This window comes from Salvelinus fontinalis, chromosome 2 (genome assembly GCF_029448725.1).
Source record: "Salvelinus fontinalis isolate EN_2023a chromosome 2, ASM2944872v1, whole genome shotgun sequence".
Lineage (NCBI taxonomy): Eukaryota > Metazoa > Chordata > Actinopteri > Salmoniformes > Salmonidae > Salvelinus > Salvelinus fontinalis.
The window spans coordinates 33,005,372-33,020,677 of record NC_074666.1 but is presented as its reverse complement, the minus strand read 5'-3'; the positions used below and the strand labels follow the sequence as shown (position 1 = coordinate 33,020,677).

Genomic DNA, 15,306 nt, shown 5'->3' with positions numbered 1-15,306 from the left:
GAGCCTGTGTCCTTAGAGTCCTCATTAACCCCTTGGTGTTTCATGGTGTGATTAGTGGCTCTATGCCAGTGACTGGGGTACTCATTAGTCCGACTGTAGCAACAAGATGCAATCCTGATCAACAAATGTGTTTTGAAACAGAAGAGTCATCTCGCTTCCCCTCCTTTCCTTTATTTCTTCCTTCCTGTTTTCCTTCCTCATTTCCTTCTTTCTCTCAGATGTTCACTGATATGAGAATACTTTCTGAATGCGCTATAAGTGCCTTGTTCAAGGGCACATCGACAGATTATTCACCTAGTCGACTTGGGGATCCAAACCTTTCAGCTACTGGCCCAATGCTCTTAACCACTAGGCTACCTGCCACACTTCATAGTCCCTTCATGCCTTATTTCATATTATTACGTGGTGCAAATCAAGAAAATTGTGTTTCAGTTGTATATTATTATAAGGGCTGCAAAAATATATATATTTTTTAAAGTAGGCATTCCCAATCAATGGTATCATGTATGTTTACTTATTATTCACATGGAACATGCTGTCATCTGTATAACAAAACAAATGTAACAGCTACACAAATTCACAATGGCACAACAAAGTCATGTGTCATATTCTAACCACCATGGAAATTAAACAGCATGAGCTAGAGACACACATCATATCATGCTTGTATTATCTGCTATCTCTTTCTGGGAGCAGAAATTGAATGTAACTTTAATTATAATTTTTCCCAAACAAATACTGTATTCCTACTACAAGCCCACTACACATTCAATGCTCACTAAGCCATACTGTACAGCACTTTGGGGACCCACTGGAGGCCACTACAGTAAATGCACTTAATTCAGATTTCTTTTACATTGCCCATATTTTTTTCCCTGCAACCTGTTAGATAACCTCTGTTATTATTATATGCATGTTCTCTATCTGGAACGATGGGTACGGTGGGGATGCCACAGTAAACTGTCAAACATTTTACAGTTTGGGTGCGACCCGTGTTTTCAACAGCTTTATAATGCTTGTGCGTAACTCTTTAGTGACAAGTCCATAGATAATAGGGTTAATTAGAGGGGGAACTATGAACATCAGGATAGTGCAGAACTTCTTGATGTTCATTGGGACCTGGGGGAAGCGGTTACTGAGGATAATGGTGAGGCTGACAATTTCGTAGATCACGTAGATGACCAGGTGAGTGGCGCAGGTCTGTAAGGCCTTACTACGACTGCCCTTGTCACTCTTCCTCATCAGACAGGCTGACAGGATCTTGGTATAGCAGAAAAAGATGATGAGGAAGGAACCACTGCTGAGAACCCAAGTGATGCACAAACCTGGAATGAGATGAAGAAGTTATAATACAAGTCATAGGAAAGAAAATGTGAATGACAAAACAAGATTTAAAAAAACAACCAATGCTTCATAATTACAGTGAAATAACATAATGGCGGGGGTCAATCCTCATTTACACAAACTTGCCGTAGATATCGTTAATGGGGGTGGGCACACAGGCCAGGTTCAGGATGGAGCGGTTGCTGCAGTAGACATGCCTGATGTAGGTTCCACATAGTGGAGTACCCACATTCAAAGCAAAGAGCACAGCTATAAGGATGATTGCTACAGCCCAGGCCAGCAAGATCACAAAAACCATGTGGGCCGTTGTCATGATCGCATGGTACCTCAATGGTTCACACACTGCCACATACCTGTAATTGGATTATAATGCATTATTTTACGACTATTAATATTATTCCTTCTTAACAACAACAGATTCAATTTTTGCACTTGTGGAAACCACTTAATAAATGTGTCCCTGAGAGAACATTTCACTCTCCCATAGACGAGTACAACTAGGCAGAGGTTTACTTCACTGTGAGACATTTTCATCTACCATGACCTGCTGCATACCTGTCATAGGCCATGGCTGACAGTATGGTCTGTATAGCTGCACCATACGTGTGAACACAGATGGCCTGAGCATAGGCACTGTTGTATGGAATCCTCTTCTCCCCCGTCAGGAAGATGACCATGAGCTGAGTCATCACAGCCATTCCTCCCAGCAGGTCACAGGCAGCCAGGTTACACACCATCACGTACATAGGCTTGTGTAGCGTCTTATCTATTGCAATCACACTCATCACAACCCCGTTCCCCAGCAGCACCAGGAAGTAGATGGCCAGGAACAGGGCAAACAGGGGGTAACCATAGCTCCGAGGCACTTCAAAGCCCTCCAGCTCAAACACGATGGGCTGCCTCAGGGCCACGTAGGAAACGTTCTCCATGCGCAACATCAGAGTCCTGTAAAAAGCATAGCACAGGAGGAACCTCCTCAGAACACACATGCTTTAGAGAGAGACCTGTTTACAGGTACCTAGTCACCTAATAACTATGAGAGCTATTCACAATGAGTTTATCATTGCTCATCTACACAGCACAGTCAAATTATTCTTGTATTACTTTGCTACTTTATTTAGCATTGCCCATAGTAACAATATTAGTTGTAAATTACTATCTACCTATCTGAGCAGACGGTGATGAAGTCCTTACTGGGCGAGAGGTGACTGTCTTTTATACTGTTAATGCTCCTCCCCCCCAGTAGGAGTTGCTCCATCTTTCTATCCATCCATCATACGACACCCCGAGAACACACCAACAAGTAGTCAAGTGTCAGGATTCTTAGGGGGCATCTCTGTGAGTTTTTTTATGCACATGATGTCAGAATGCACTCACTGTTTCAAAATGTTATTGTTACGCAACAGGACAGTTAACCTGCGCTGCCCTCAAACCAAGGCATGCTGCCTTCTTATTATGTATAAGCTATGTTACAACTTGTCAATTTCAAATGATTTTTGAACAAGTTTGATTTTCTAACAACAGTTTTAATTGAGGTGTTTTCCGCCTCCTCATTAATTCACATAGGGAGTAGCCCATTTCACTGTTGTTGACAATTTAGGTTTGAGACTTTACTGAGCTGGACAGACTTCTCTCTTCGATGAGAGCCAAAGCACTTTCCCAAGATCAAGTGTGAATACATTGCACATCTCTATCAATCAATCAAATGTATTTATAAAGCCCTTTTACCATCAGTCACAAAGTGCTATACAGAAACCCGAACAGCAAGCAATGCAGATGTAGAAGTGCGGTGACGAGAAGAAACTCCCTTGAAAGGCAGGAACCTAGGAAGAAACCTATAGAGGAACCAGACTCTGAGGGGTGGCCAGTCCTCTTCTGGCTGTGCCGGGTGGAGATTCTAACAGTACATGGCCAAGATGTTCAAACGTTCATAGATGACCACCAGGGTCAAATAATAATAATCACAGTGGTTGTAGAGGGTGCAACAGTTCAGCATCTCAGGAGTAAATGTCAGTTGGCTTTTCATAGCCGATCATTCAGAGTTAGAGGGGTACCGGTACTGAGTCAATGTGCGGGGCTTACAGGTTAGTCAAGGTAATTTGTACATGTAGGTAGGGGTAAAGTGACTATGCATAGATAATAAACAACGAGTTGCGGCAGGGGGGGGGGGAGTGTCAATGGAATAGTCCGGTTGGCCATTTGATTAATTGTTCAGCAGTCTTAAGGCTTGGGGGCAGAAGCTGTTAACCCTTTGGTGCGTACGATCACGTATTTGTGATCATTGTTGAGTGGTCCATGCAGTGTACGATCTCAAATATGTGATTGGAACAATAGCAACAGAACGTATGACACAATACAGGCGTCTAAACACCATTGTTGTCTGAACAGCATCTACATCTTTTTTTTGTACTGATGGAAAATAAAGGTCTTAAACTTTATTCCTCAATTGTACCGTTTATTGTAAAAGATAAATGCAAACTTCATCATCCAAGCATCACACTGAACCCCTCCACAGCCAAACTCATTCCATAAACCTATCTAAATAACAGGTTTCGCTGACAAAAAAACTTAACATATGTTAGCGACCTAACAGCTAGACTTGTTTACAATGTACCACATCTCTGGTGAGCACAAGGGACTTATGGAATGTTGTTCAGAAAATACATGCTTGTCAGCTAAGCTTACAGCAGCTAAATTCTTTATGATGGCAGCCATGTTTATTTACGTTTTACAAGAGAAAACTCCCCAATCTCAGAATGCCATTCACTATAATGTCGCATTCAAAACAACTGGGAACTATGAAAACTATATACAAGAACCGATGCACATGACTTAACAAGTTGTTTACAGTTTTTGACCAATCACAAAGCAAATAATATGTTATAACCTCACAGATCATCACCCAAATACAATCCTAATGCCTAGCCGTAGCACAAACAGGATTGCCATAAATGGTTGAAACCATTTTAGTGTGGTTTATGGGGGGGCTCATTTTATTTTGTGGGGGGTTTTCAGGTGCATGGGGGGTCAAATGGGGGAAGGTATCGTGGAGGGATATGATGGAGGAAATATTACTATGATGGGGGATTTATCAATAAATGGGGGGCAAACACAAGTTTATCAGTTGAATAAAATAAACACCTTGGAAATGGACTCCTGGGCTCCATTTCTGAAGTAAAACAGAAAATGAAAAATATGTGATCAACTTTTGTTATTCCTTGATTTGTAATGCATTCTCACAATTATGTTTCATCATTTGGCCAAATGTGTCACGATCGTCGTAACTTTGAGGAAGAGTGGACCAAGGCGCAGCGTGATATGAATACATCCTTCTTTATTATTAAGAAGACGAACACGAATACTTATATAAACGAACAAAACAACAAACAGACGACCGTAAAGCTATTCAAACAAAATAGTGCTGACACTAAACACTACACATAGACAATTACCCACAATAGCCTAATAACTATGGCTGCCTTAAATATGGCTCCCAATCAGAGACAATGAAAGACAGCTGTCCTGGCTGATCCTGGCTGGCTGGCGGCTCTGGCAGATCCTGGCTGGCTGGCGGCTTTGGCTGGTCATGGCTGGCTGGCGGCTCTGGCAGATCCAGGCTGGCGGGCGGCTCTGGCTGGTCATGGCTGGCTGGCGGCTCTGGCTGGTCATGGCTGGCTGGCGGCTCTGGCTGGTCATGGCTGGCGGGCGGCTCTGGCTGCTCCTGGCTGGCGGGCGGCTCTGGCTGCTCCTGGCTGGCGGGCGGCTCTGGCTGCTCCTGGCTGGCGGACGGCTCTGGCTGCTCCTGGCTGGCGGGCGGGTCTGGCTGCTCCTGTCTGGCGGGCGGCTCTGGCTGCTCCTGTCTGGCGGACGGCTCGGGGCAGACGGGCGGCTTTGACGGCTCGGGACAGACGGGCGGCTCTGACGGCTCGGGACAGACGGGCTGCTCTGACGGCTCGGGACAGACGGGCAGCTCTGACGGCTCGGGACAGACGGGCAGCTCTGACGGCTCGGGACAGACGGGCAGCTCTGACGGCTCGGGACAGACGGGCAGCTCTGACGGCTCGGGACAGACGTGCAGTTCAGACGGCGCTGGCCTGACGGATAGCCCAGGCGGCTCTGGGCAGACGGGCAGTGCAGGCGGCACTGGGCAGACGGGCAGTGCAGGCGGCACTGGGCAGACGGCAGACTCTGGCCGGCTGAGTAAACAGACTCTGGCCGGTGGTACCGGGCTAAGGACACGCACCTTAAGGCTAGTGCGGGGAGCAGCAGCAGGACGTACAGGACTCTGGAGACGCACAGGAGGCTTGGTGCGTGGTGTCGGAACTGGTGGTACCGGGCTGGAGACACGCACCATAGGGCGAGTGCGTGGAGGAGGAACAGGGTCTGGAGATGCACTGGAAGCCTGGTGCGTGGTGTAGGCACTGGTGGTACTGGGCTGGGGCCGGGAGGTGGCACCGGATATACTGGACTGTGCAGGCGTACTGGCTCCCTTGAGCACTGAGCCTGCCCAACCTTACCTGGTTGTATGCTCCCCGTAGCCCGACCAGTGCGGGGAGGTGGAATAACCCGCACTGGGCTGTGTGGGCGAACCGGGGACACCATGCGTAAGGCTGGTGCCATGTATGCCGGCCCGAGGAGCCGCACTGGAGACCAGACGCGTTGAGCCGGCTTCATGGCACCTGGCTCAATGCCCAATCTAGCCCGGCCGATACGAGGAGCTGGAATGTACCGCACCAGGCTATGCACCCGTACAGGAGACACCGTGCGCTCTACCGCATAACACGGTGTCTGCCTGTACTCTCGCTCTCCACGGTAAGATCGGGAAGTTGGCGCAGATCTCCTACCTGACTTCGCCACACTACCCTTTAGCCCCCCCCCCCCCCCCCCCCCCCAAGACATTTTTTGGGCTGAATCACAGGCTTCCTACCGAGTCGTCGTGCTGCCTCCATTCGCCGGTATCCCTCCTCACACTGCTCCAGAGAATCCCGGGCGGGCTCCGGCATTCTCCCTGGGTCGATCGCCCACCTGTCGATCTCCTCCCACGTAGTATAGTCCAGACTCTGCTCCCATTGCCATAAATCCTGTGTAGGTTGCTCCTGCTGCTGCTTAACCACCTAACTGAGGAACTCAATTTAACCTTGCGCAATACCCTAGATGCAGTTGCACCCATAAAAACTAAAAACATTTGTCATAAGAAACTAGCTCCCTGGTATACAGAAAATACCCGAGCTCTGAAGCAAGCTTCCAGAAAATTGGAACGGAAATGGCGCCACACCAAACTGGAAGTCTTCCGACTAGCTTGGAAAGACAGTACCGTGCAGTATCGAAGAGCCCTCACTGCTGCTCGATCATCCTATTTTTTCAACTTAATTGAGGAAAATAAGAACAATCCTAAATGTATTTTTGATACTGTCGCAAAGCTAACTAAGAAGCAGCATTCCCCAAGTGAGGATGGCTTTCACTTCATCAGTAATAAATTCATTTGAGGAACTTCTTTGAGGAAAAGATCATGATCATTAGAAAGCAAATTACGGACTCCTCTTTAAATCTGCGTATTCCTCCTAAGCTCAGCTGTCCTGAGTCTGCACAACTCTGCCAGGACCTAGGATCAAGAGAGACACTTAAGTGTTTTAGTACTATATCTCTTGACACAATGATGAAAATAATCATGGCCTCTAAACCTTCAAGCTGCATACTGGACCCTTTTCCAACTAAACTACTTAAAGAGCTGCTTCATGTGCTTGGTCCTCTTATGTTGAACATAATAAACGGCTCTCTATCCACCGGATGTGTACCAAACTCTAAAAGTGGCAGTAATAAAGCCTCTCTTGAAAAAGCCAAACCTTGACCCAGAAAATATAAAAAACTATCCGCCTATATCGAATCTTCCATTCCTCTCAAAAATGTTAGAAAAAGCTGTTGCGCAGCAACTCACTGCCTTCCTGAAGACAAACAATGTATACGAAATGCTTCAGTCTGGTTTTAGACCCCATCATAGCACTGAGACTGCTCTTGTGAAGGTGGTAAATGACCTTAAATTGGCGTCAGACCGAGGCTCTGCATCTGTCCTCGTGCTACTAGACCTTAGTGCTGCCTTTGATACCATCGATCACCACATTCTTTTGGAGAGATTGGAAACCCAAATTGGTCTACACGTACAAGTTCTTGCCTGGTTTAGATCTTATCGGGTCGGAAAGATATCAGTTTGTCTCTGTGAATGGTTTGTCCTCTGACAAATCAACTGTACATTTCGGTGTTCCTCAAGGTTCCGTTTTAGGACCACTATTGTTTTTACTATATATTTTACCTCTTGGGGATGTCATTCCTAAAAAATAATGTTAACTTTCACTGCTATGTGGATGACACACAGCTGTACATTTCAATGAAACATGGTGAAGCCCCAAAATTGCCCTCGCTAGAAGCCTGTGTTTCAGACATAAGGAAGTGGATGGCTGAAAACGTTCTACTTTTAAACTCGGAGAAAACAGAGATGCTTGTTCTAGGTCCCAAGAAACAAAGAGACAATTAATCTTGATGGTTGTAAAGTCGTCTCAAATAAAACTGTGAAGGACCTCTGCGTTACTCTGGACCCTGATCTCTCTTTTGACGAATATATCAAGACTGTTTCAAGGACAGCTTTTTTCCATCTACGTAACATTGCAAAAATCTGACATTTTCTGTCCAAAAATGATGCAGAAAAATGTATCCATGCTTTTGTTACTTCTAAGTTAGACTACTGCAATGCTCTACTTTCCGGCTACCTGGATAAAGCACTAAATACACTTCAGTTAGTGCTAAATACGGCTGCTAGAATCCTGACTAGAACCAAAAAATTTGATCATATTACTCCAGTGCTAGCTTCCCTACACTGGCTTCCTGTTAAGGCAAGGAATGATTTCAAGGTTTTACTGTTAACCTTTTACGGGGGCAGCCCGACACCGGTACACTTATGACAACATCCAGCTCAAAGTGCAGGGCGCGAAATTCAAAATCTTTTTTTTTTTAATATTTAACTGTCACACATTAACAAGTCCAAGACACCAGATGAAAGGTGCACATCTTGTGAATCAAGCCAACATGTCCGATTTTTAAAATGTTTTACAGGGAAGACAAAATATGTAAATCTATTAGCTAACCACGTTAGCAAAAGACACAACTTTTCTAACTCCATCAGTTTCTTACTCCATCAGGTGCTATCACAAATTCGACCAAATAAAGATATAAATAGCCACTAACCAAGAAACAAATTCATCAGATGACAGTCTGATAACATATGTATTGTATAGCATATGTTTTGTTTGAAAAATTTGCATATTTCATGTATAAACCATAGTTTACATTTCAGCTACAATCCGAAATTGCACCGAAAGCAGCCATAATATTTACAGACACCAACGTCAAATAGCTAATTACTCATCATAAAACATTTCTGAAAAATACATAGTCTGCAGCAATTGAAAGACAGGCATCTTGTGATTCCAAACAATATTTCCGATTTATTAAATGTTTTACAGCGAAAACAAAATGTATCGCTATATTAGCGTAGCTACAATAGACAGAAATAATTGGGCGCCCACGGCCAGTTCACATGCACGACAGATATATGAAATAACATCATAAAATGGGTCTTACTTTTGCTGATCTTTCATCAGAATGTTGAAGAACGTGTCCTCTGTCCAGATGAGTCGTTGTTTCGATTCAGAATGACAAATTTCCCTCTTCAATTAGCATTGGCACTAGCCGAGTGGCATAAATTTCTCCAACGTAAACACAGTCAGAGGACGGAACACGGAAAAACTCCCGAATAAAGTTTCAATAATCTGATTAAACTATATTGAAAAAACATACATTACGATGATATGGTCACATGTATCAAAAAAAAATCGAGCCGGAGACGTTAGCCGTTCGTTACCAAGGCAAAACAGAAGTCAATCCCACTTCCTTCAGAGTACCGGAAGTGGACGGTCACGTCAAAGAAATAGGTTTTTTTCCACCACAGACCAAGAGGAGCACAAAAATTTCTTCTCTGACATCCTCTTTACACCAATAGGAAGGCGTATAGAGTGTCAGCAGACTCCTAAGTGTTAAGACCATGTATAGGCATCAAGTTGAAAATTCAAGATGTAAATCCCCAGTCAGGCCCCCATCACGAAGGTTTTGGTTGCGGGTTTCCTCATTGCAGATATAAAACTCCACGCAGCCACATGGAGTCCATTCTTTCTTTGTATTTTCACCCTGTGAAATATTCTTCCTGAGGAGTCAGGGGCACCTTCCCAACGGGTCTCGTAGCCCGTGAACACGCTATACCCCTTGGTGATAAGGCTCAGTTTAGGACACACAACCTTGCGAAAAACCAACCAGTCTTCAACCCCGTAGTCCACTCCTAAAGTCTGGTCTGTATATTCTTCTCCTTCAGCTACCGTATAGAGGTTCACTCTACAGGCCAGGTAATCAAACCGATACTCCCATTGATGGCCATTAGACATCAGCACTTGATCTTTCAGCGCAGTTGCGGGCGGTATTTGGGTTCTATACACATTTAGAAACTGCTTTTTTGGTGCATCGTATATTGCAGCTTGATACTTTGCCCTTTCTCTATGTTTCACCCGAGGTCCTGCTTCCGTTGTTTCAGTCATCACTGCTTTGCCACTGATCACAAAATCCATGCTGATTTTTAAAAATCTTGTTTAGTCTTCGGCATGTATTGTTCTGGGCTTTATTTATAAGGCGTCTGCCAAGCCCAATACCCCAGCACATTCGTGTCTCATAGACAACAACCCTAAGGGCAATAAAACAGGGGGGTGAGGAGGCCATACTCTTTCAAATGTTCATCCCCCACCCAGTTCAAAGAGGTCCCTAGACATCAATCATCATGACAACTTCAAAGACATTATATACATATTTTCGTACTCTAAGGCGTGAGATCAGGAACAGGATGCCCATATATGGGCATAACCACATGGTCACTTTCCCGCCAGGATGTTTAGAGACATTATATACATATTTTCACACTCGCTCTAAGGCGTGAGAACAGGAACAGGATACCCATATATGGGCATAACCACGTGGTCACTTTCCCGCCAGGATGCCCTGACCGGATGCCCAAATATGGGCATGCACACGTCATCATGACATAGGGTCATAAATCAAACGTTTGACATGTGACATCTACTTTATTCTCTTTCTGTTGTCTTATCATTGTCAGTGATCAGTCCAACCACCATTGTGTCATCGGCAAACCTAATGATGGTGTTGAAGTTTCCCCTGAGGGGCCCCCGTGTTTTATTTATTTTATTTTATTTCACCTTTATTAAACCAGGTAGGCAAGTTGAGAACAAGTTCTCATTTACAAATGCGACCTGGCCCAGATAAAGCAAAGCAGTTCGACACATACAACACAGAGTTACACATAGAGTAAAACAAACATACAGTCAATAATACAGCAGAAAAATACGTTTTTATAACCTAACCAAAAATCGCCATTTGGTTTGCACGTTATGTTCAGAAAACCACAGGCTCGTTCCGGTCCTGAAAGGCAGACGAAAATTCAAAAAAGTATCCGTAATGTTCGTAGAAACATGTCAAACGTTTTTTTATAATCAATCCTCATCCTATGTTTTTAACATATACAATGTGAGCAAGTGAGGTGAGATAAGAGAGGTGAATGCAAAAAAAGGCCATGGTGGCGAAGAAAATACAATATAGCAAGTAAAACACTGGAATGGTTGATTTGCAGTGGAAATGTGCAAAGTAGAGATAGAAATAATGGGGTGCAAAGGAGCAAAATAAAAAAAATAAAAATACAGTAGGGAAAGAGGTAGTTGTTTGGGCTACATTATACAGTGGGGCAAAAAAGTATTTAGTCAGCCACCAATTGTGCAAGTTCTCCCACTTAAAAAGATGAGAGAGGCCTGTAATTTTCATCATAGGTACACTTCAACTATGACAGACTATGACAGAGAAAAAAATCCAGAAAATCACATTGTAGGATTTTTTATGAATTTATTTGCAAATTATGGTGGAAAATAAGTATTTGGTCAATAACAAAAGTTTCTCAATACTTGTTATATACCCTTTGTTGGCAATGACAGAGGTCAAACATTTTCTGTAAGTCTTCACAAGGTTTTCACACACTGTTGCTGGTATTTTGGCCCATTCCTCAATGCAGATCTCCTCTAGAGCAGTGATGTTTTGGGGCTGTTGCTGGGCAACACGGACTTTCAACTCCCTTCAAAGATTTTCTATGGGGTTGAGATCTGGAGACTGGCTAGGCCACTCCAGGACCTTGAAATGCTTCTTACGAAGCCACTCCTTCGTTGCCCGGGCGGTGTGTTTGGGATCATTGTCATGCTGAAAGACCCAGCCACGTTTCATCTTGAATGCCCTTGCTGATGGTAGGCTTTGTTACTTTGGTCCCAGCTCTCTGCAGGTCATTCACTAGGTCCCCCCGTGTGGTTCTGTGATTTTTGCTCACCGTTCTTGTGATCATTTTGACCCCACGGGGTGAGATCTTGCGTGGAGCCCCAGATCGAGGGAGATTATCAGTGGTCTTGTATGTCTTCCATTTCCTAATAATTGCTCCCACAGTTGATTTCTTCAAAATAAGCTGCTTACCTATTGCAGATTCAGTCTTCCCAGCGTGGTGCAGGTCTACAATTTTGTTTCTGGTGTCCTTTGACAGCTCTTTGGTCTTGGCCATAGTGGAGTTTGGAGTGTGACTGTTTGAGGTTGTGGACAGGTGTCTTTTATACTGATAACAAGTTCAAACAGGTGCCATTAATACAGGTAACGAGTGGAGGACAGAGGAGCCTCTTAAAGAAGAAGTTACAGGTCTGTGAGAGCCAGAAATCTTGCTTGTTTGTAGGTGACCAAATACTTATTTTCCACCATAATTTGCAAATAAATTCATTAAAAATCATACAATGTGATGTTCTGGATTTTTTTCCTCATTTTGTCTGTCATAGTTGAAATGTACCTATGATGAAAATTACAGGCCTCTTTCATCTTTTTAAGTGGGAGAACTTGCACAATTGGTGGCCAGCCAACGAGAGCGTACAGGTTGCAGTGGTGGGTAGTATATAGGGCTTTGGTGACAAAACGGATGGCACTGTGATAGACTGCATCCAATTTATTGAGTAGGTTATTGGAGGCTATTTTGTAAATGACATCACCGAAGTCGAGGATTGGTAGGATGGTCAGTTTTACAAGGGTATGTTTGGCAGCATGAGTGAAGGATGCTGTGTTGCAGAATAGGAAGCCAATTCTAGATTTAACTTTGGATTGGAGATGTTTGATGTGAGTCTGGAAGTAGAGTTTACAGTCTACCAGACACCTAGGTATTTGTAGTTGTCCACATATTCTAAGTCAGAGCCGTCCAGAGTAGTGATGTTGGTCAGGCGAGCAGGTGCAGGCAGCGAAGTCAGAAAAGCAATAAAATGAATTGCTTACCTTTGATAATCTTCAGATGTTTGTACTCACGTGACTCCCAGTTACACAATAAATGTTATTTTTGCTCGATAGAGATTAGTTTTATAACCAAAAACCGCCATTTGTTTTGCACGTTATGTTCAGAAAACCACAGGCTCGTTCCGGTCCTGAAAGGCAGACAAAAATTCAAAAAAGTATCCGTAATGTTCGTAGAAACATGTCAAACGTTTTTTATAATCAATCCTCAGGTTGTTTTTAACATACGTAATCGATAATATTTCAAACGGATGGTAAAATATTCAATACTACAGAGAAAGAAAATGTCGAGCTACAACTGTCCCGCGCATGAACTAATCAAAGGACACCTGACGCGTTTTGATAAATCTCGATCATTTGTCCAAATAAAAGCCTGAAACCATGTGTAAAGCCTGGTGACAGCCTGAGGAAGCCATTGGAAAAGGAATCTGGTTAATACCACTTTAAATGGAGGAGGGGCAGGCAATGAAACAGGGATTTTTCCTTATAAAAGGCACTTCCGGGTTGGATTTCCTCAGGTTTTCAACTGCAAAATCAATTCTCTTATACTCACAGACAATATTTTGACAGTTTTGGAAACTTTGGAGTGTTTTCTATCCTAATCTGTAAATAACATGCATATTCTACGATCTGGGCCTGAGAAATAGTCTGTTTACTTTGGGAACGTTATTTTTCCAAACATAAAAATAGTGCCCCCTAACTGAAAGAGGTGTTGCTCCCATGGGACGGTTGAGCTAACGTAGCCTAATGCAATTAGCATGAGGTTGTAAGTAACAAGAACATTTCCCAGGACATAGACATATCTGATATTGGCAGAAAGCTTAAATTATTGTTATCTAACTGCACTGTCCAATTTACAGTAGCTATTACAGTGAAAGAATACCATGCAATTGTTTGAGGAGAGTGCGCAATTTTGAACATGAAAAGTTATTAATAAACAAATTAGGCACATTTGGTCAGTCTTGATACAGCCTTTTTAACAGAAATGCAATGCTTCATTGGACCAGTCTAAAACTTTACATATACACTTATGCCATCTAGTGTCCAAAGTCTAAATTGCACCTGGGCTGTAATAATACATTATGGCCTTTTTCTTCCATTTCAAAGATGATGGTACAAATAATTACAAAATAACTGTTTTTTTTTCTTTGTATTATCTTTTACTAGATCTATTGTGTTATATTCTCCTACATTCCTTTCACATTTACACAACCTTTAAAGTGTTTCCTTTCAAATGGTACCAAAGAATATGCATATCCTTGCTTCAGGGCCTGAGCTACAGGCAGTTAGATTTGGGTATGTCATTTTAGGCAAAAATTTAAACAAAAGGAGCGGATCCTTAACGGGAAACATTGAAATGTCTTGGAATGGCCTAGTCAAAACCCAGACCTCAATCCAATTGAGAATCTGTGTTACGACTTAAAGATTGCTGTACACCAGCGGAACCCATCCAACTTGAAGGAGCTGGAGCAGTTTTGCCTTGAAGAATGGGCAAAAATCCCAGTGGCTAGATGTACCAAGCTTTTGAGACATATCCCAAGAGACATGCAGCTGTAATTGCTGCAAAAGGTGGCTCTACAAAGTATTGACTTTAGGTGGGGTGAATGAATATGCACGCTCAAGTGTTCTGTTTTTTTTGTCTTATTTCTTGTTTGTTTCACGATAAAAAATATTTTGCATCTTCAAAGTGGTAAGCATGTTGTGTACATCAAATGATACAAACCCCCCCAAAATCTACGTTTTTAGAACGTTCTTCGGACATTGTGTCATGGTCCCCTGGAGGTTTTGTCTGGTTCCCAGGTTTGTCCCAGGGACATCCCTGAGGACGTTTTTAGGACGTTCTTGGGATGTTGTAACATGGTTCCATGTAGTTTTTTTAGTACCCAGCTTGTTTCTGGGAATGTCACCAGATGGTCGCGATGAAATATTCTCCCTCACCAAAAAAGGTCTACTGAGGGCTTGCACACCCTAGTTGCATTACACATCACCGCTTGTTACGGTTGCCAAGCCCATCAACGATATCATAACCGCCATCGGTAAGAGACATTACTGTGCAGCCGTATTCATCGACCTGGCTAAGGCTTTCGACTCTGTCAATCACAACATTCTTATTGGCAGACTCAACAGCCTTGGTTTCTCAAATGATTGCCTTGCCTGGTTCACCAACTACTTCTCTGATAGAGTTCAGTGTGTCAAATCGGAGGGCCTGTTGTCTGGACCTCTGGCAGTCTCTATGGGGGTGCCAGAGGGTTCAATTCTCGGGCCGACTATCTTCTCTGCATACATCAATGATGTCGCTCTTGCTGCTGGTGATTCTTTGATCCACCTCTACGCAAACGACACCATTCTGTATACCTCTGGCCCTTGTTTGGACACTGTGTTAACCAACCTCCAGAAAAGCTTCAATGCCATACAACTCTCCTTCCGTGGCCTCCAACTGCTCTTAAATGCAAGTAAAACTAAATGCATGCTCATCAACCGATCTCTGCCCACTCCTGC

At 43.6% G+C, this 15,306-nt stretch overlaps 1 protein-coding gene across 1 annotated transcript; it reads right to left on the bottom strand.

The window, feature by feature from the left end:
* Nucleotides 1–972: 972 nt before the first annotated feature.
* LOC129866995 (olfactory receptor 10A6-like) lies at nucleotides 973–2,333 on the bottom strand. The gene is made up of 3 exons (XM_055940074.1): nucleotides 1,900–2,333; nucleotides 1,471–1,697; nucleotides 973–1,325 (listed from the first exon to the last, which is right to left on the bottom strand). Exons 1-3 carry the CDS (start codon nucleotides 2,331–2,333, stop codon nucleotides 973–975), a joined length of 1,014 nt encoding a protein of 337 aa, XP_055796049.1.
* Nucleotides 2,334–15,306: the final 12,973 nt, after the last annotated feature.

Bases quoted from the DNA above. Each gene is read 5' to 3' on its own strand.
- LOC129866995 (XM_055940074.1), bottom strand. From the start codon at position 2,333: ATGTGTGTTCTGAGGAGGTTCCTCCTGTGCTATGCTTTTTACAGGACT. The intron at 1,698-1,899 runs GTATGCAGCAGG...ATCCAATTACAG, and splicing joins TCAGCCATGGCCTATGACAG to GTATGTGGCAGTGTGTGAAC. The intron at 1,326-1,470 runs GCAAGTTTGTGT...ATCTCATTCCAG, and splicing joins CCCCATTAACGATATCTACG to GTTTGTGCATCACTTGGGTT.